At 41.5% G+C, this 21910-nt stretch overlaps 1 protein-coding gene across 1 annotated transcript in view; it reads left to right on the forward strand.

The window, feature by feature from the left end:
• The window catches only part of sox6 (SRY-box transcription factor 6), a 134752-nt gene that overhangs the window by 28435 nt on the left and 84407 nt on the right, over positions 1-21910 (forward strand). Inside the window, exons 3-4 of the mRNA XM_070830491.1 lie at positions 16965-17205; positions 20558-20768. Coding sequence (XP_070686592.1) covers positions 16972-17205; positions 20558-20768 — 445 coding nt within the window. The 5' untranslated portion in view covers positions 16965-16971. The remainder of the gene's footprint in view (positions 1-16964; positions 17206-20557; positions 20769-21910) is intronic.

Here is a 21910-nt window from a genome sequence, read left to right on the forward strand (position 1 = left end):
CTCACTGGCATATCTGTCTTGTGATGTACTGTTATTTCCTGTTGTGTTCCGTGTTTGTATTCAACCTACCATAAAGATTTATATTTTTTGTCTTTACCCTTCCTGTGATTCTAATTAAAAATTTGTGCTGTCATTACACACAGAGGATGTAAATAAGAGAGTGTATTTACCATTGGCTCCTTTCCTAGTCAACCACCTTCTCTAGGCTCCAGTGTTGCTCCCTAATTAGGGTTGGCTCATTAGAAGCCACAGCAGCAGCATCTGCCTTTCAAAGCTGCTGTCAGCCAAACTTTACTAAAGCTAATGAATCCTCTTTGATTTCTTTTTCAAAAGGTCACTTATTTGATTAAATTAACAGCATTTTTTTTTCTCTCAGAACTGTTGGGGGCATTTTAAAAAGAAAGGACAATTTGATACCATTACTCTCACTAGTCAAAATGTCCTTCAGGAATTCAATAGAAAAATCTCCCATGCATTTAAATTAATTTTATTTATCTTTTAGAATTCAATAATTTAGAATTATACTGAAAGTAAGATTGAGTTCCACATTTATCACTATGATTTTATTATATTTAACAAATTGAAAGAACCATTTATCACTTACATATAAATTGCATATATTTAGTGTCTATTTATAAGTACTTGATGTACTTAACTGTGTGCTGCAGTAAACAAATAATAAATGTAATGCAAAAATTCACAGTAAAAATTTACAGTATCTGTTTTATCTTTCATGGCATGGTGCCAGTCTATCTAGTGTAGTATATCTGCTATGGTTTGACAGAAGTTATTCAGGCATACAGCATTTTAAATTTGAGAGCACACTGCCTGTGCTCGTTTCCGCTTTTTTCTCTTTTTTTTTGGAGTAATGATACAAAGTGGATGACATCGTTTAACTCTCAGCACCTGTCGAAACCAATCTGGTTGATTAAAGATATACTGTACACTGTATGTTGCAGTGCTGTGGTATAGTGAAGCAGTCTGGAAGACGCATGTCTCAAATTCACTAGGAATATTTCTTCATCCTGTCCCACATCTACAAAAGGAAGGAGGGAAAAAAAGAAACATGACCTTTGACCTTGGCTCCATCTCAACAATTTCCTTTTGTTCTCATAGCTGTGAGAAAACACTGATTTTTCTAAGTAAACACGTTATTGTGCCGCTAATCCACATCCTTCTGTCAATGGCTGTTTTAATTAAAGGAGAGGAGCCAGTAGAGAGATATCATGCACACTGGCTGGAGATTGGAGGTCTCAACAATCAGGCCAAGATTAAAGGCAGGCTTTGCTTCAGGGTTAGCCCTTTTGCTTGGATAAGACTTGTGTCCTGGAGTGGGGGTAGGGGTGAAAGGGGAGAAAAGGATAGAAACAGGGGTGGATGGATGTGGCAGTTAGACATTCCTTCAGAAAGAATCCCAGTATCTCTTCTCAAGCAACTGAAGTAGGTCAAAGGGGGCTTTCTGAACATGCTCATACATTTCTGTTCCAATGTGCAGATGTTGTTGACTTTTTATACTGTAGCGCATATCTCAGTAGCACACCGGATGGGCTTTTCATTATTGTAATGAGTCATGAGTTGGGTTTTGAGTCATACATACAGTGAGGTTTAATAACGTAAAAGCACTGCCTTTTGGCACCTGATACATGGCCATCGTGAAAAATACATCAAACTCTTCAGATGGGATGGGGAAAAGTCTAAACTCCATATTTAACGTACACGTCAAAGCCTTTGTTCTGTCTCATAAAAATAATGCGAGCCTGTTAGAAATTCTCAAAATTTCTGAAACTAAAGCGAAAGCTCTCTGAACTACAGCATACAATATGCACAGCGTCTTTAATAGACAACTATTCATGCTGATGTTATTGTGAGCCTCAGTTGAGGCTTTGTTGAAAATATGTTTTCATTTTAGATAAATTTTTTATACGGTTATGGAAGACGTTTAACAGGTTTTTGTTTGTGCAGTCAAAGAGACTGAGAAAATGAGTGAGTATGGGAGAGAAAGGGGAAGGAAGAAAGACAGAATAGAGAAGAGAGAGAGAGAGAGAGAGATGTCTTCAGTCTGTCTACTCCCAGCGGACAGGATCCCCCCGTACATTTCTGCCATTATTTGATGTAATGAAAGGAGAAAGTGTGTAACATAGAGTTTGTTAATTAATTTAGTCTAACAAGATGAAGATAAATGAAACCCACTGAAGGTTGACTAGGCTAAGGGGCCCATTTAGCATTTTCCTGGCCTCGAGCTCTGTCTCTCTCACTCCTTTACAATAGAGCACAGCTAATAGGTGCAGCACCATGCTTGTACAAACCCGCTGAGCTCTCACCCAGTAGGTTTAAATGCGGAACTTCAGACAAAACATTGTATTTTCAGCCTCTATTTATCATAATCGTCTCACTGGGACTTTGTCATTCCCAAATGGCTAGACTGCAATCGTAATGCATTTAGTTTTGGAGCATAGATTTGCAATTATCTAATTGAGCCATCTTGACATTTTAGATAAAGCTGAGTTGACATACGGGACAAGTGAACTAAATTCACTTTTTATATATATGTATAGAAGCATTGGTCAAATGTTAACACATCATCCTTTTGCAGACACCTTGTTGTCATCTTATAGATGACAAACACATCTTTTATCATCTTCTGCTAACCATCAGTTATCTTTTTTCTGAAATGGAGGGAGGTTATATAAATGGCCATTCTCTCCAGCAACTATGTGGCCCCTTCACATGAGCCTGTGTGACTCCCAGCCATTCACCATGTGAATGGTTCTTCTCTAATGCGGCGTGGTGGCTATTTGAGCGGCAAGACAGACAAAAAGCAGAAAGGACATTTTTTACAAAGCGAGACAGTTGTCTTCATCCAGAGCCCTTACAAGCAAATCAGTAGTCTATCGTGGTCCTTCCTCAGAGGACACTTTGTACAGGATCTTCATGGCAGCACAGACCAATCATTATGGCACCCATTCTTTGCTCCCTTAGTTCTCAAGTCATCAACAATGGGTTGTTGATTGTATGGAAAACACAGAACTATTATGTCCTCTGTTTTGGTGGCAGGGCAGTGTTTTAAAGTGCGATCCTCGATAATGGCCTCATTATTGTTATTCTTGGAGCAGGTCTCAGGAGAAAGAAGTAGCTGCATGCAGTACGTCATTATTTCGTAAATTTCGATTAGCTCATCATGCTGTCTCCTGGCAAACAGAATCATAGCTAATTAAAAGTGAGCGAGCGCTCTTGCCTGTGACTTAAAAGGTAGCACTCGATAGGCTGTTAATATGAAAAAAGTGGTAAAAAGGAGGATTAGAGCTGTTACCCTGGTAACTCCAACTTCCATCTGCGAGGGAACAATGAACTTGTGTTCCTCCACCACCTATGCTTGAAAAAACAGAAAGCGAGGAAGTGAGTGTTCTGAAAGGACAAGACCCTTTTTAACAACAAAGTGGGATCCAGGCCTAATAGGCTCTTTGGTGCGAGTTGTTAGGCGAGATCACTGGGGGGATAGAGGAGCAGAAAGGTCAACGTGTAATCCTAGGACAGTGAAGGTCGTCCAAGGTTTTTACAATAGCAGGTTGTTTCCTGAATTTGTTTGTCTGCCAAAGAAACAAAACCTCAAGTTTGTCCATTTCAAAGATTTTCAAAGAAAACAAGACTGACAAAAAAGACTGCTAGTAACACGTCTCCCCGTGATAAAGGGGGCAACATACCCCACAACCAAAACGTACACCCTCAGCTGATAAACACAAACAAGATGCGAAAGAGTTGGAACAATTAGACGAAGCTGTCAGAAGCTACTGGAATTTTGTCTCTTGCATCTCTTTCATCTGATACAAGCAATTCTGCATTGGTTTCTGGCACCTCAGCTCAGTTGGAAATAACATGAACTCTTGCATGAGTCTTAGAAAAAGCACCTTAATATTGCACCAATTCACTCAACCATGGTTTCTTTTCGATCTTTCATTTCCATTAAACACTTAAAAACTTGAGGTGATAAGTGGATGAAAATACTGGCTGTTGTGAGTGATGTATTTCCATAATATTCTTAAAAATTCAACCAGAATTAAAACACATTTTTTAAGCATGACAAAAAAAAAAATGTTTGATGGGCTTATAGTTAAGAGCTGCTAAAGAGCTCCTACTCTGAAAAGAAATGTTCCCGCTCTAAAACACTGCTGAATTATAATGATCCATGACTACGGAGGAACAGTATGTGTTTCTCTTTGAGTTTTATGTCCCTTATTACAGCTGCAATACGTCTGCTCACATTAAGCTAATTTATGGCTGAGGCCAGCGTAACAGCAGTACAGGTTAATGAATTTGGCATTACTAATTAAATGTTATTGAGGGATGAATATGAATCCTGTGGTCGGGAGGGAGAGCGGGGAAAAGGGGGAGGAGAGGAGAATGGGACAGAGGACTTTTCTGCTGCTCTTTCCAGCAGTTCTTCCTTTGGGTTGCGTCGACTATGAGTAAAACACGAGCGAATGTGAGGACAGCACAGCCTTTGAGGTGAAATGGAGGACAGCTTCATTTCAGCGTAACCCCAGCGCCCCGACACAATACTTTTTCTGATTAGATGCAAGAAAAGGAAAATCGTTTGGATGATTATGTATAACTCCTCAGAATGAGTTTGGTAAAATAATATACTAATACTCCACCGTGAAAGAAAAGAATACTTCCATTTTCTTCTGTATTTGTATGTTTGTATTTGCTGTGATGTAGCAGTGTAAAAGGAAAGTGATTAGACATTCTCGTGTAAGCTAAGGACCATTCTGTTCAATGCAGTGCTGAACATATCCCTTTTCACACAATTGTAAAGCAATTACCTCTCTTGAAAATAGCAACTTAAATGCTACGTAGCATGGTCTACTCAAGCAAAGAGGGATGATTGTGACAGTGTGGAATATTGAGCCATTATTGAACTGCCCTCTGACACTCTCCTGGACCAGGTTACGAGTGTGCTGAGGAAAACAAGATGCATATATTATAGTATGTAGCTTGGATAGTTGCTAATCAAATTGCTTATCAAATGTAACTGCGTGTAAAGGTTAACTCTGCACTATTTTTCAGTATTGACAACACCACTGAAATAGCCAGCGATCAGCAATTGCAAAGTATGTTAGTGTTACTCAGTTACTGAGGATCGGGATATGTGCTGAAAAGCGACTAAAATATTCAAAAATCTTTTCAAATTTCATGGGTTTTTTTTTTTTGGAAATGTTCCACACAGCTTCCCAACAGGCTGCTCAATGCTCTTTTACTTCTGGCAAGTTTTACCTCCTGACTGGATTACATAGACATGTTTCAGAGCTTGTTATAATATTGGCGTGAAGCAGCCATATTTTTTATATGTGGCATTGTTAGTGGCTTGTGTACTACATGCACAGTTTAAATTTTATTTTTCCTGCCACTCTTTCTCTTCCTCACTTTCACTCTCACTAGCGCCTCTACACTCCACGTCTGACATACTCTCCCTGAGAGCTAAGCCTTTCAATTTAGATTTCAATTATCATGTTAGTTTTGTGATTAGACTTTAGTCCTCCAGGAATCAGACCTCTCTGCTCCTCTCTATTCCACTCTATTCCACTTCCCCTGCAATCACATCCCATCTGATGAATTGCGCATATAATTATGGAAGTTATTGAATATGCAGATCACTGTTGACTCTTGGTGTGCGGTTCATAATGTATCAACTCTAACTGTATCAAACAAGGGTCTCTGATAAAGACCCCACTCTGATAATGAGAGAGGGCCAATGTATGCTATTAGTGAGAGATAACAGACACCACAAAGGCTGAGACTCAATTAAAACAGAGCCACGCTATAATCTGCGTGACTCTGTTTGTGTGAGAGTGTGTGTGTGTGTGTGTGTGTGTGTGTGTCCCTGAACAGCACTCAGGCCAGCGTAGGGACTTGGCACTGGGCTAGGTACAGCTCTACCATTGCACACAGCACAGCACAGACCAGTCTGAGAGGCAAGCGAGCCAGTGCACTAGGTGTTTATGAATCAACCAACATGAGGTATTTCCCCCATGTTACAGTATGTTGCTACCATCGTCTTACACCCTGTCCCATGATGCAATCCCTTGGAGCTTTTCAAGAGAAGGGAGTGAAGCACTTTACAGGCACACCCACAGGAGGGGGTTGTGGGAAATTTTGAAACTTTTGATAGCTTTTAGAGAGCTTTCGTAAAAACCTGGCTCGCAAGCAAAGAGAAAAAGGTCTCTCATGCTATATTTTTTGCATTTTGCTGTCAAAAACTGGGGATTTGTTACTTTTTCTTCAACAAGTCCAAAACCAATACTCGTTTTTTTCCACATAAAGTTAGTCTTACAGGATTGCTTAGCTCAAGTTTCACACACAATTGAGAATACAGGGAAACGGAAGAAACCAGGTCCTGTATTTTTAGCCGGAGCTGTAGTGATGTAGCGGCCATTTATAGCTGATATGCCAGGCTGATGCTGGATGGCTGCCCGCTGACACCAGAGAGGAGGGTTTATAGACTGCACAAACTATGCACAACACAATCTCCAGTACTCAGACATGCAAACAAAATAGGTAAAATTGCTTTTGATTCTTTTTGAATAATGGCATCTGTTATATACAGCACAAATCACACATATTCAATTTATTTAAGTAACCGACATCATTTAAGTAAGCAAAACAAATGTAGATGAATTTGATTGTGACCTATTTCACTGATGAAAAGAGGCTGGTATTTTTATATTTTAGGATTTGTGTGATGTGGTGTCACAGTCTTCACACAGTGGATGGGATCTCAAGGTGCAGACTGGTTGCCATCTATTCTGTGGCCCAAAGGGACAAAAAACACAGACAAGAGTGCGCTTCAAACCAGGAAATAATGCAAATATCAGAACAGGCACAACCTAAATATGCAGCAAGAAAGGAAATGGGGGATTTTCTGCATAGCAGCAGAAAAGGCTTTCCTTTGTGACTTCATGTTTGTATGTGGTTTCTATCCTCAATCTTTTTGTTTTCACTCTTACCATAAGTGTCACTTTTATCTAGTTTGTAGTATATCATACAAGATATTTTGCACACATATATGTACCGCGCAGGAATGAAATTACATATGCTGATGCACAGTAGTGTGTAGGATGGCATTCATTCAAGATACTCTCTGGGTCTTTTTGACCACACCCAGCTAATTGATGAATTAATTCAAAACACCCTCTACCTCTTGCATCCTTTCTCCTGATTGGCCATTACTAATACTCTATTTAGGTCTCTAGAATTGCATGTTCTGTAAGTTCTGCTGACAAAGGTCCTATGACCCTGATATTTAAAATGTTCACCTTTATGTCACCTTTCTTTTTCACTCAGAAGTCATTTTTTGTGCAAGCCTTTTTTCTATAATGATGAGATCAGTTCACCTTGGCTACACAAACCCGAAACTATTTCTTGGTAAGTTTCTTGGACTCGAGCGAAAACCTTTTCTACCGTATTAATTAAGGCATGCATTTTCCTTACTATATTTGGTTTATTCATAAGAAGTTCTTTTGTTTCAATAATTTTCCTTTTTAAATGAATTTCTAGCTATTGAACTGATACCCTTGAATTAGCTTTAAACGTTATCAAAACTGATCTGGCATGCTGCGAAATGTAAGAATTCTTTTGTTGTTGTGGTCACTGTAGCCGGTAGCAGACAGCATGGCTGACACTGGATCTTTTTCACTGTCATGGCTGTCTGTTGTAATTAAGACACATGGCACTGTGGCACTTTACCCCCATGAATATCACTAGGTTGATAAGACTGAACATGTTTACATCAACTGCTAGCTAAACAGGACAAATACCATTGTAGTGGCTGTCTAATGGGCCTACACACTAAAACAGAATAGACCACATTTATGGACTGAGCTTCAGTGTTCAATGTTAACTACTTCAGTGGTCTATAAAGTTAAAAAAGCCTAAAGGGCATGGTTTACCTAATTGGCCAGTGGGATAAGACTGCCCTTTACTGTAAAAAGTGTGTTGCAAGTGCAACGACCTTTGTCAAGTTCCAGCTATTGTTTGCAGATTGGTTACACACTCTACAGGCTGTGAAAGACACATCTGCTACCTTCAGCTCAGTGGAGAGCAGATAGACAGTCGGGGTTGAGGGTTAGGTGCATGTGTGTGTGTGTGTGGTGCGTTTGTGTGTGTATGCGTGGGTAGGTGGGGCTCAGCTACCCTGTCAAACAGCTCAGATACAGTCCCTCTCCTCTTATCAAATATTTGGCTGGCCTTCGTCCCTATTTACCTTCCATTCTGTTTGATTTGTTTATTGAAATCTATCTCAGGCAGATTGATAAAGTTTCCAAAAAGGCTTTTTTATGCAAAATAATGTCGGCATGCATTTATCTAGGTGTGCCTCCGTGTGTCATTTATGTTCACAGAGATTTAATGCTGACATGTGTATTTGTGCCAGTTTTCACTTTGTTAGCATTTTGACAAGTCACAGCACGAATTGTTGCTTGATAAAATATGGGTATAAAATCTTAAATCAGCTCTACAGAAAATTCTCTTTCAGGCTTAAACATCAAATATAAAACCATATTTGTTTAATGTGTTTTTGATTGATTCCCTGATTGCGATTCAAAGGGTGGTCATACATGTTTCGGGACAAAGGGTCTCTTTGTGTGAATGGGGCCCCAGTTGAAATGGAGGAGTAGTTTGAGATTACCAGATTATTTCCTACTAGCCCTGTGAGTGAGGCAAGGCGAGCTGCAGCCCTGCACCGTGCTGTGCTGAGGCTGAGCATAATGAGTGTGGTAGCAGGGAACCACAACAGAGCCGGGGCAGAGGCTGCCTGGGAACCAGAGGCCCATGGCCCACAGCCAAACACACACACAAATCCTGCCGCACACTTGTGGCTTTTTAAGAAAGCAATTTAGTTAATGATTTCATTTTGAAGCACTGTCATGATGCATGTGTCCTTGGAGCGAGCCAGCAAAAGAATAAAGGAGAATAAACTAACACAGAGGAAAAGGTATTAGTAAACACAAGCTTCCCCAACAACCACAGAGAAAAATAACATGTAACCGAGCGTAATGTGGCATTTGTTGTGAACACAGCACAAAAATCACTTGGATAATGGATGTGGTAGGTATATCACTTGAGTCCTGCTTCTCTGTATGCATTGCTGTGGACAAATGCAGAGAAGAGTTGAAGCACAGTATGAGTGGTCAGACACATGGTTAGCAGCAGGCTGCTGAGGCATTTTGAGTTTTAGTCAGCATCTAATCCACTACACTGCCCGCTTCCCCGGAGTGGAAATACAGCACATTTTTCTGTTCAACCATGTCTGTCAGCTCTCTGATTTTATTAGGGCTATGTTTCACATTCATTTACTCGGGTTTCCTCAGTGTCGGCCCATGAATGAAACCGTCTTAGCATTGCTAAAACAGCAGCTTGTACATGTCTTCTGTGAACCAAATTTTTGGGCAATTACTCAGATCAGTGGCTGGGGCTTCTGGTTTTCCTCTTCAGATCTCATTTTTCTCCAGTCTCTCTCTTTTTTTTTATATCAGCTGTCAATCACTCGTGTAACTTTTAACCACCTCCAAACAGAGCTGGGTGCCAGCCACTCATTTAGTCCTTCGCTTTTGCTGGGCTTCTTCCCATCCAACCTGTCAGAATGACACACACTGTTGACCATGCTTTCTATTCAGCACTGACAAATTAATTGGTTTCAGTGGTTTAAATCAGCAATCAATGTCAGTTTCCCAACATAATAAGCCTTAATCATAAATCTTTGAGGTGTGGCTTGCCTGACCCCTATTCATCATGGCTCTGCTAGATGGCCTCATCTGGGTGGAGCAAATGAACTACCCGTTTTGATTTTCCAATTGACGTGTCACATGAAACGTGGCTACTCTCTCCCCTCCCCAATTCTATCCCAGCCCTTAAAAACATACAAGGGCCCAAAGACAAAGAGGGAAAAGAAGTCCAGTTGTCACAAGGGGAGAGACATTTGTGTGCCCTCCCTTGTGAGAGAGTGCTCAATGAATACCGTTAATTTATTCAGAAAGAGAGAAAAAATAGCAGAAAAGGAAAAAAAAACTCAAGAATCAGAGGTGTGTCAAACTGTAGCTAATGAGCTGTTGTCCTCATAGCCCTCTGAATAACAATAGAGCACCTTAATTACAACAGTGTTCCTAATCTGTTCCCCCTCCAACAGAAATCTTTTTATGAGAGGAGAATGAAAGGGGACAAAAAACCTTTTCTATTTCGTAGAAACTGCAAATTTGCCAACTTGGTGACCAGGACATGTTCTAAGTTAGGAAAAAAGAAAGGAACAATGATATTGACGGAGAGAGTAGGCCACTGTGTGTCAGCATTCCAGATGTCCAAACCAACCCCAGTTCTTCTGGGCATTAAAGTTGCCAGTGATGACCTCATGATACCAAGACCAAAAACTGAGGACCATAGTTCCCCTGCCATACAGTACAATACTGTACAATGCCCCCCCCCCCCCCCCCCCCCCCCCCCCCTACCCACCCCCAATTTCAGAAACTATTCACAGTCACCAAGGTCCATGCTTTTCCTTGTCCTTCCAAAATTTCTCCTTCATAATTAGCTATTGTCCTTGAGTATTTGGCCAAAAGCCGAAGACTGCGGTCCATTTATTTTTTGGGTAAAAAGCTGTGCTTTCTCTTTTTAACTTCTCTTCCCTTTTGAGATTTCTATACTCCCTATAGATTTATTGTGCATCCCTTTGGTAACTTGGGATGTGTCCCCTCACTTCTGTTTGGCACCCCCCAGCCAGCTCCTCAACTCACTTTTCTGGCAACTGTGAGAGGTGTTACACTCGATTTGTTGAAGTGCACCCATTTGCTGCAAACTCTCCAGTGCACAGAAGAAGTTATCTTTATAAATGACAGAATGGACCTGGCTTGAATAGCACTTTGTTTAGTGTTTAACAAAAAGGGGGCCCCACTCTATATTTCATCTGTCACCGTTGCTTTTCTTTCCTTCAACAATGCTTGATTGTTTCCATGAAAATTTCAGGTTCCATGAACAGGAGAATTCTGTATTATTATGTTCCTGCCAAATTCCGATCTCTGTTTTCCTTCTCCTGCTCACAAAGGGCTCATAACTTACTGTCAACTATGAGGCAAGCCACAAAGCTCCACTGTTGTTCAGCAAATAGGGTTGTGTTGGTTGATGGCTTGACTCGCTGTGAGGTTTACTTAAGTGCAGCAGCAGCAACAGAAGGCTCTTTGGGCACTCCATTCCCCAGCAGGCCCAGAGAAAGAGAGATAGAAAAGAATGAAAGAGGGGTAAAACAACAAGTAGCTTTTCTTGTCTCAGTAGTTTTGTCTCCCTCAGGCAGAGAAACAGTTTGGCTGATGAAGGAGACTGCTGCAGTTGTTGTCCTGCTACTGTTAGTGTCTTCTGGTGTGTGTGTTTGACTCACAACATCCAGTATGTTCCTCTTCTAGTGGATAATTTCTGTTTAAGAATGATGCAAGTATGGAAAAAAAAAAGGCCAGTGGTGAATTTTTGGGACGGTCATCCTTCATTTGTGAAAGCATACGCATGAGTGAACTTGTGCCTGTCCTGGGGAACTGAGAGGCTGTTATGCCATCCAGCTCTGAGCTTGTGTCCTGGGATCAGGAAAAGGGCCAATGGCACAGGGGATTGATGGAGAGGGAGGAGGAGGAGGAGGAGGAGAGGGAAGAGGAGGGGGCAACGAGGGATTCAGTGTGTGAATGCTCATCGACCCTTCCTGAGTAGACAGACAGGGACACTTAAGCACTCTCACACCTGCATCTGCCTTTGCCTTGCATGGGGGGCAAGGACATCAACCACGCTGTCATGGCAGTTGCACAAGTGTTTAAAGTGAGATACAAGGCAGTTCCTCTAGCAGCATATTATTGCAAATAATTTACCCTGCAAAGTAATTATCAATGCTCTGCTCAATATGTAAAGTGTGCACTTCAGGTGGCTTGCTTAATTTGCTCTGGGTGGCTATCATTTGAGTGTGGATTTTAGCTGTGGTAACTCTGGCAGTTTCTAATAGAGAAGGCATCAGGAGAGAGTGTGAAGTGAGGATGAAGTGTAGCCGTAATTGAGTTGACTTTTTGCAAGGGAAGGTCAACAATAATGGAGGAACAATTTAAACAAATTCATTTAGACAACTCTCCAGTCACCGTGCAGTGGGTTACCCTGTTGGAAAATTTGTATTTTCCCAACCATTTACTATATTTTAATATCATTATCTGTAATTACTTTGTAGGCTGAGGTTTAATAGATTTAAATCAATTAGTGTGTCATTGACTCAAACGGAAAAGAAAAAATTAGGTCTAGCAAATGTTTTTTTCTGATCTATTTGTTGTTAAATCTAAAGGAATTATATAACAGACAAACATATGTGTGGGCACACTGTGTCCAAGTGTATACACGGTGCATGTGTGTGGAAAAGAGACTAACTGTGTGCGGTATACAGCCTGTGTTACGAGTTGATTATGTATCCAGAAACCTGGCTGCTGCACAGCATGGCACAATCACAATGGAGGGTGATAATTTAATTGTGCTAAACGGTGGATTCCGTGTCAATGCTCCTCCAGCTGGGAGCTGTCAGGTAGTAATATCTCATTATGGCAGGTGAAGAACCCAGAGGAACCCTACCACGACACCTGTTAGAACAGGAGGAACCCCTGAAGGGAAACACGCAGATGATTTTCTCTCTCTCTGACTTTCTCTCTCTCGCTCTCGCTCCCTCTCTCTCTCACATACACATTCACACACACGCCCATACACATTCACACACAGACACGGTTTAAAGCCAAGAAATTATTTTCTTTCTCTGCTTCTACATCACTTTGAAAGATTACTACCCATTGTACAACTTAGTTTCAAGTTCATTGCTATTGTTTGGAATTTAATCTAATTAGTTTGAATGTGTATGGTTGCTCTGCACGATTAAACACCGTTATGCATGAAAAGTTAAAGCCCTTTCTCTGTTATTGCCTGTGTTCCCATCTAATCTTTTTTTAAAAGATGCTCTTTTTGTAAAAATAATTGATCAGATTTTCTCTCCTTTTGTCTGCTGATAATATGTGAAGGAAAGAAGGGGTGATATTCTCCCCTGTTGGGACTTGTGATCAAAACTAGAAGGTGCAAGAAATCGGCAGTGAGACAGACAAGTGGGCATGTGGGCAAGTTGGGGTGGTGGGGGGGAGATGGTGTGGAGTTGAGTGTCGCCATTGTCTATAAAAGGTTAACAGTGTGACAGAGCAGATACAGCGTGTGAAAGTCAGTCAGACCCTTTTATGATGAAAGAGGAAATGGGATAGCCGAGGACACATGGCCCCGCAGTCACAAGACCCCAAAGATGAGCAGTGCACAACGCTCTTCTAATGCTCACCAATTAAGCAGAGGTTGTTTTGCACGATGATGAAACATAATCGCAGGGAACAATTCATGACTCAAAGCATTCCAGGCCATATGAGCCCGCGGCTGGAGAACTTAAGTCCTAATCCTTCAAATGTGCGCAATATTGTCAGCTATATATAGACCAGTTCTCTTTTCTGAGTGACCCTTCCCCGTGTCTGCCTCAAGTCTTCAAAGTCACTGGGGCTTTTGTCTTTGGGAAAGTAGGCAGGAAGGCAGCGTTTCATGCACTTATTGATTATTTTGGTTTGTTAGTTGCCCATTGTTGTTGTGTAATCATGTATGAGGGAGGGCAGCTTGTCAAGGATTTCTGAACTACCTCTTAACCTCCCCATAGTTACACTGTTCAGTATGGTGAAGAACATTTTTGTCAGATTTTCCTGAAAAATCAATTCAATTATTAATGTGAATACAGTTAATAAATAAGCACCAGAATACACTGTAGTTGTACTAACAGGGCTGTTTTGCTGATTTTATACTTATGTGCAGCCACCGCGGCTGTAAACGGTGTCACTCTATCAGAAAATACGATGAAATTCTATAAGCATCAGTAGTACCTACATTCAGCTGAATTCTGCTCTTTATTTTGCTCTTCATCAAATGTCTTTGTTGTCTCTATTCTGATCTATTGCACACGAACCCCTTTAGATCTCAGCTGTGTGTAATCCCCGCTCCAAATATGAGGAATAAAATACCGTATGGTCGCCCTCAGATATTTTCAGAGAATTACTGCCGCACTTCCCCTTTTCCCTTTCAATAATATGAGGTAGTATTGTATGGGGCTTGTCGAAGGTGGGGGTGGGGCAAAGGGGGTTCTCCGCACTCTTAAGCTGCCTGAGCGCAGCCCTCCCAGCACTGCTAATAAATTATTAACTCCTGCTGACAAATACTGTTATGGAGCCTGCCGCAGATCTGTTGCATTCTTTAACAAGATTGCTGTAGACACATGTTACAGGAGGATGGAGTCTCCATCGTTCCTTTTCTCTCTCCCTATCCCTCTCTCTTGCTCACGCCTCAGCAGTTTGACTGATGGCTGGAGACCAAAGTAAAAGTGCCTGAGAGACTGAATATTTTAGTGGTAAAATAATACCACTTGATTTACTGTGTAATACAAAAGCAGTGCTTTGTTTCACTCTCACACTCCATTGAGGACGAGGTGCTTGTTGAGCTCAAAGCCTGGGCTTTTTGGGTGCATGAATAAAAAATATGTCAGAATCTACATGCCCGACCCGCTCCCACCACACACACACACAAACGCATGCACACACACAAACGCATGCACGCACACACAACCCCCAAGCTCCTTACTGCCCCTTCCACTTACTATTACATGCATGCTCTGAACTTTGCTCTGACTTTTGATTTTCAATTAACAGTATCCAATTTTGAGATCACTTTCTATTTGATATAATTACAGGAAACAATTTAATGGCTGATTAAAATTGAGGCCTGAGTCCCACTAAAGACACAGCCGACAACACATTCAGACACAGAGGCTAAAAGACAGAGGGAGAGACAGACAAACATGCAGACAGACAGACAGACTGGCTGGCGGAGAGACAGGCAGTCAAGAACGGGTCTCACACTCCTGGCCTGCCATCTACCTGACTTGTTTGTACAGCTGCTGGGACACATGAGATTAACTAAGAGTGGCATTGTTTAGGTCCCTGTTCACTGCCTTGGTTGATCTGTGACTATGTGCCAAAGTGTGTGAGTGTATGTTTGAGTGAATGAGAGTGTGTGGTAAATGCATACAGACTGTTTTATTTGGATATACCAGTGCACATGTCTGGATAATAATTCAATAGAGAATTATGTGTGATCTGCTTCAGCATTAATTCCCTCCAGCCCTCTCAAGTCTTCTGGGGTTACTCTCTTAGTTTTATGGGGTAAAACAAAACATGGTGGCACAGCCTTTAATTTGCACTACAAATAACTACAACCAGAATAACTTGAACTCCAAATTCCTCTAAATCGAGTCTAAAATTAAGACACAACACAGCTATTTATAATGGAACTGTACTGTAATTGTCTTTCATATTTCTTATATTCTATCCTTTTGAATGTGTTGTATGTATATAAATACATTTGCTTAGAATATCCACAGAGTAACGATTCAGCAGCATGTGTACATGGACAACACACCTCATGTGACAGGCTCCCTTGAGTAAGACCAAGAACTATTAGACCCAAAAACCTTGCTCATAAAAGCCTTTCTTAAAAGGAGCATATCTTTCCCTATCTCTCAGTGCCTGATTCTCAGCAAAAAGTGCAAGGACACCATCGCACCACAGCCTGCCTCAACCTTGAGACCCCCCCCCTCCCTCTCAAACCCCCCAGGCAAGCTGAGGGTGGAACTAAAGCGTTGTCACACTGACCCCTGTGGATAGAGCAGGAGAATGGGGCAGATGGTGATCAGTGATCAGAAGTACTACAAGAAGTGCCCTGAGTGCTTTGTCACGTACAAGCAAGGGCCCATACCTTCACTTTCCCAATTTGTCTTTCTTCTTCCTCTCACATGCACACAGTTATACACACATACCCTCATCCTCTGGAGAAGATTGAGCCCTGAGTAGTCATTCTAGTCTTAATGGTCAATGTCCTGTAGTTGAGAAAAATAAGCAGAACAACAGCTCAGGGAAAAGCGGATTAGTAGTTAAATATGCTCCAGCTCCTTCTCTCCACTTCACATCAGTAGGAAGGCCATATTATCCCCTTTTTAATTTAATACCAAATGCATAATTAGATTTGCTGGCACAGTGTTTAATTTCATTCTTTGTAGCACACAGCATGCGTGCAGCCTCATTAATTGTGAGAAAAAGCGGAATTGGTTGTATAAATTCTACACCAAAAGAGTTGGCTTGTAAAAGGAGAAAAAAAGAACTAACTTGAGTTTCCTTTGCACCTGATATGTCAAGTACACTCTTCACTGTAATATTCATGAAAGCATGTGACAGATTTGTGAATTTAGTCCTCCACTGTTAGCTTTTGCTTTGTAAGCTGCTTAAGTAGGATTTGTTGGCCTGAGGGAACAGTGTCACACCAAAATATTAATAATTTCCTAATTCGACACGTAGAAACTAAAGAGCGCGAGGATGGTTTAGTTTGCATTAGATTGCTATGGAGGGAAATCGACTCACACAAGAAAAATGATAAGACAATCAAAACAACATGAACAATAAAGGAGACTGTTCAGAAATAAGAATCTGGATGTTAGTCCCACTGCCTGGCTGACCTACTGCCTTAGTAACTGTCTTGGTTTTTGGGCCAGGACACAAGCAGGCACAGTTCCAGCCCTAGATCAAGCCATCCATCTGCATTAAACAAAGGATTAGGGACCCCACGGCCTGCTGCAAACTCAACAGGCCAGAGCAGCTACAGGCAACAATAAGGTGGCGCATTCAGTCCATATCTGCTCAGACGCAGCACTTATAATTCCAGTTACAGCGCAATCAGTCAAACATAACTGCCAGTCATCCATGAAACGTTCAAGGAAACAACTTTTCTCTCCATGTAATGTGGATGACTCTGTTCTCTCTTGACTCTGTTCTCCCTTTCTTGCTCCACAGCAGAGTCATGTCTTCCAAGCAAGCCACATCTCCTTTCGCCTCTGTGGTTGATGGGGATGATGCCATGAGTCAGGAGCACTTGTCTTGGGAGAAAGAGGAGAGTGCCGAGGCCCATGGCACACCACAGCTGCCCCTGCACAGTCTGCTCCATGGAAAAGCCCATCCCGATGAAATGCAGCCGCTCAGCAGCGTACCACCAGAGAGTGATTGGGACAGTCTGGTGTCAGCCCAACAGCGCATGGTGAGACAAGTCAACTTAGCAAAAGCATGCAATAAAAATACTGATTCCGGATAACCACTAATATCAGACAATCCATTGAGTGCGAATCACACAGTATGCCTTTTGAAATCTATTTGCCAAACCAAAAATTTGAAGTCAAAGGATTCTTCAACTGTAAAGTATTGTCAATTTTCATTTAGCAGGACAGAATGAGATGACACCATGGGTTGAAATACTAATTTACAGAGTGTTCAGAATGAATTTTAACCAAACAAACGTTTGTTCCACACCTTTATCACTTTCATTTGATGCCTTAGCAGTAAAATGGAATAAAAAAAGAACTGAATAGTAATACTAGGAGCAGAAGCATAAATGGTGATGTTTAAGTTTCTTGCTGGTGTTTTGACTTTTACCAGACACCAAGCTATACGCCATTATTAGGTTAAACAGAGGACCTGAAGCTTTATCGGCTCCCTTTAGCTTGCATTCTTGTTGCTATTAAAGAAACATGTCTTGTAGTCAGTGCACATGTGCTGTTTTTCTTGTTGTGTATAAGCTACATCTGCAGCCAGATCCCAAACGCTGTACATTCTAAGTGCGGAGCTGCTTTGATGTGAGCGGAGCGAAGAAGAGCGCAGGCACTTGTGGGCTATAGACATGGGAGGCAGGTGGTTGTCTGTGACAGACGGGTCTGTGGTAAAGAGACCCAGAGGGCCTCTGAAGTAGCTCTGCAGTTGGCCACTAAGACCCTCAACACCTCAGCACTGCAGCACCACATACAGATACACACGCACACACACACACACACACACACACACACACATCCACCCACACCCATGCAGACACATGAATAGCCTCTGTAGCAGACTGCTACTTGTGATGCTGGGGTGTGTATGCTGACAGTAGTCATGTTTCCATCAATGTATTTTTATGCGCATTTTCAAGTATCACATTAAAAAAGGTTGATGAAAAATTAAAAAAAAACAAAAAAAAAACATCCTCAATTTTGCATTAAGGTTTTTGCTTGCTTGAGGTGTTTTTTGTCCTTTTTCAAAAAAGAGTCAAAGTGCAAAATGGAAACATACAACACAACAGCTACACATTTTGCAGCAACTGGTTTTGTTTCTGGTATGATCCACTTCTTCTACTCTGTTTATTACAGTCATTCATAGCATGGCCTATATTGCCAACCTTCAATGAAACTATGCTTTGCATAGCCTACTCTATTCATTCCAAACCAGTTAATGGCACAGTGCCTAATTTTCATTTTCATTTTTCATAGGCTCTGTGTAAAATAGTGCCTTCCAAAAATGGCAACAAAAGTCAAGTCATGTCAAAATGGAAAAAAAAAAAAAAAAAAAAAGATGTAGAAATCTACAGCAAAAAATGGAAATAAAGATAGATCACATTTGATGAAATTATATTTGAAATATTAAATGCATTTGTAATTTTCTGTTTTGACAACTTGCATATTGTGCTGTAACACAGTGGCGGCTGGCGGGAAGTGTTCGAGGTAGTGCTGTGCAACATCCATTAAATTTCAGAAAATAGGAATATGAATCTTTTGAGAGAAAAAAGTGGTGTGATTGATTAGGTTAGTGCAGCAGAGTCAACAACACCATTATAGAAAATATAGGTCAAAATGTCATACTTTAAGGTAGACCTTTTACTGAGGTAAACAAAACTAAAATGGAAGCCATTAAACGGAAAGAAAGACGAAAGGGTCTGAAAACCACTAAAGGAGTTTGATTTGAGTTCATCAGATCAGGAATAGGTGGATGATGGCTATTCTACACGGCAAAGGATAAATGTTTGAGCACGCTTATATATTATTGCCTCCTATACCCTTTATGTTGGGTCATAAGGACAGTGTAAGATGATAAAAAAATATTTCCTCAGCATGAATTTATTATATTTAGAAGTTACTTAAAAAAATAATACAGTAGGTTTATTAAATAAGAGAAAAGATCCAAAAAGACTAAAGACTAAGTAAGAAAAATCAAAGAGAGAGGAAAGGTAAAATGGCAGATGACAGGGAGAGATTGAGAGAAGAAAAGGGAAAGGCATAAGGCGAAAGGAATGAGAGTGTTGCTTTTGCTGATTACCTGACTCCACTGCTGTGCCATGCGTCTGTGTGGGCTGTGCCCTGAACCTGCGCCAGCTGATTAACCCAGCACTGCTCCACTCCCCTCAAGCACTCTCCACTGTCTCTGCCACACTGCATAATCATCCAACACAGGGCTGGGAGGTACAGAGTCGGCCGGTAGGTCGTGCCACCCTGGCGCTTGGTACCAGACCACCCTACACACCACTGCAACCCTGCCTGGAGCTCAACATGCAACACAGGGATGAGAATTTGGCACCGTCAACATTCCTGCTCAGTTTACCACATTCCTGACTTTTTATTTAGGATTGTCAGTGGCTCCAGACATGGCTCTATAATTTAACCCTGCTTTATCACACCACTGTTGATTGAAGCTCACTTTTCCATGAGAGGTGTGCTGCATGTGTTGGATACAGATGTGCGTCATGTTTATTCTCTTCACTATGAAGGCCAAAGTTTAAATCAGGGCTGAGTGTTCCCCCGTTAAAGGCTGCAAAGTCCTGGCTTCATAGCTTCCCTCTGCTTTCTCAGACTCCGCAAACCGTAATTAACACCACCTTCTGTCAGACACAAACCTCAGCCATGGTCTGTGTGCTGACTATACACTCCCAAGTGCAGAGTATTCTCTCCCTTTCTCTCCCCTCAAGCTCTCTCCCATTCTTCTCCCTATTTCCTTCATGTCTCTGTTTGTGCACTGGGAGCACTCAGCCAGTCAGCCAGAGACAGGACCCTTAGTTAAATACTAAACCATACACAGGTGGGACTGAAAAACAACAACAGCTTGAGACAGGACACAGATTTACGACGGCTCAAGGCACTCAGCTGAGAATGGGTCTCCACTAGAAAATGAACAAATTACACAGCAGTCACCCTAACACAAATGCACACTCAAAAGCAATTTGAGAAATTACAGTTGGGAGGTTTCTCTGTGTAGTCTCTGCAGATGAAAAGTAAAGCCTGAGCACATTATGGATATGCCCTATGAAAGTGTACCTCATCATTTCATCTCAGCTTTTCACTTGTCATGTCTCATTTACCAGCGCAGCTAGCTCTGCTGAGGACACAGAAGCTGCTGTATGAAAGCCAGAGAGGAGCCATTTGATATGGCCAAATCGCCCCTCAGCCGCAAAAACCTAGCAATCACCGCATTTGAATGAAAAACTGTCAAAACGCTCAATGGAGCCGTGACAGAACACAGAAACACACTCATCTTTTAATATAAATCCCATCCCTTGTTGCCACCCCTCCCTACTTTTGTTTGTCTTACAGGAATCTGACAGCAATAAAGTATGTTCCCTGTACTCCTTCCGGAACAATTCTACTTCCCCACACAAGCCGGAGGAGGGGGCCCGGGAGCGAAGTGACCTGCTGAGCGGATCAGCGTTTGGAACTCCGGAGCGCCGCAAAGGAAGCCTGGCAGACGTAGTGGACACGCTGAAGCAGAAAAAACTGGAGGAGATGACAAAGACAGAGCAAGACGGTATGTGTGTTTGTGTGTGTATGCATGTTTGGGGTATATAGGCGTAGGAATACCTCTTATTTTTCCCTTCTAAGTGCGCCTGATCTTCCCAAATTTTCCCTCTTTCTTTTTATAATTTTCTAGCTTCCTGACTGTCCACGTCTTTCCTCTTGTATCTCTCTGTCTCATACGCTCATGTGGGCACACGCAAGCTGGGAATACTGACGTTACAGTGTTTCCAGTTTGTTCTGAACCTTTTCCAGTGTGACAAAGACTGTGTGGCATTGCACCTCAGCATAAGTGTGGTCTTCTTCCATGCCAAGGCAAACTCTTTGACTATAAAACTCATAGTGCTGACCTGATGCCAGGAACATTACCTCTTTTTATTTTGCTACACAGAACACTTTTCACTCAGTGCAGATATTCATCAAAGTTTGCTACCCACAATCAACCCAAGCCCTTCTCACAAATTTTACCTGTTTCATGCGCCTAATTAATTCATCTTCAACACACCCTGAAGATTTCAGAGGTTTTATTTTCCTACAATTTCACACAAAGAAAAAAATCCTTTTCTGTGAAAAGTCGGTTAGGTCTATGCCATATCTGCACCCCATTTCACCCTGCTCGGCTCTCCCTCCCTTAGCCTCCAGTCTATCAAGAGTATGGCGGAAAAACAAATATTTGAAAGAGCTGCTGAAACACATCCCCCTTCTTAATTAGGGCTGTAGTAATATAACTACATCCAATCAAATGTTAAACCCCCTTGGGAATGCATGTGTCTCATTTGGTGTCTGGGGAGCTCTTAGCTTAAGCACTTCATCAGACGAATAAATTAGACCTCTGTTAGCCTAAAAATAATTTGCCACTTCTTTTTTAAGTGTTCGTTTGGTGATCTTTGTATCAGAGCATCACAGGCCTCTCACCACATAATCACGGAGCCATGTCCTGATAGGAGGACTGATTATTTGTGGTGTCGTTCAGATCATAAAAGACACAACAATTAGTCTTTATTCATCTGAAAACCAATAAATTGGAGATCATTTAGAGAAATGAAAAGTTCAGATTCTTGAAATGGAATGACCAACAAAGGTCACGATGTATTTGAAAAATCAAACACACAAGGCATGCTGGTGCACATAAGCATGCCAGCGTATTTCACCCTG

This window comes from Pempheris klunzingeri, chromosome 1 (assembly GCF_042242105.1).
Source record: "Pempheris klunzingeri isolate RE-2024b chromosome 1, fPemKlu1.hap1, whole genome shotgun sequence".
In the NCBI taxonomy this organism is placed as follows: Eukaryota; Metazoa; Chordata; class Actinopteri; order Acropomatiformes; family Pempheridae; genus Pempheris; species Pempheris klunzingeri.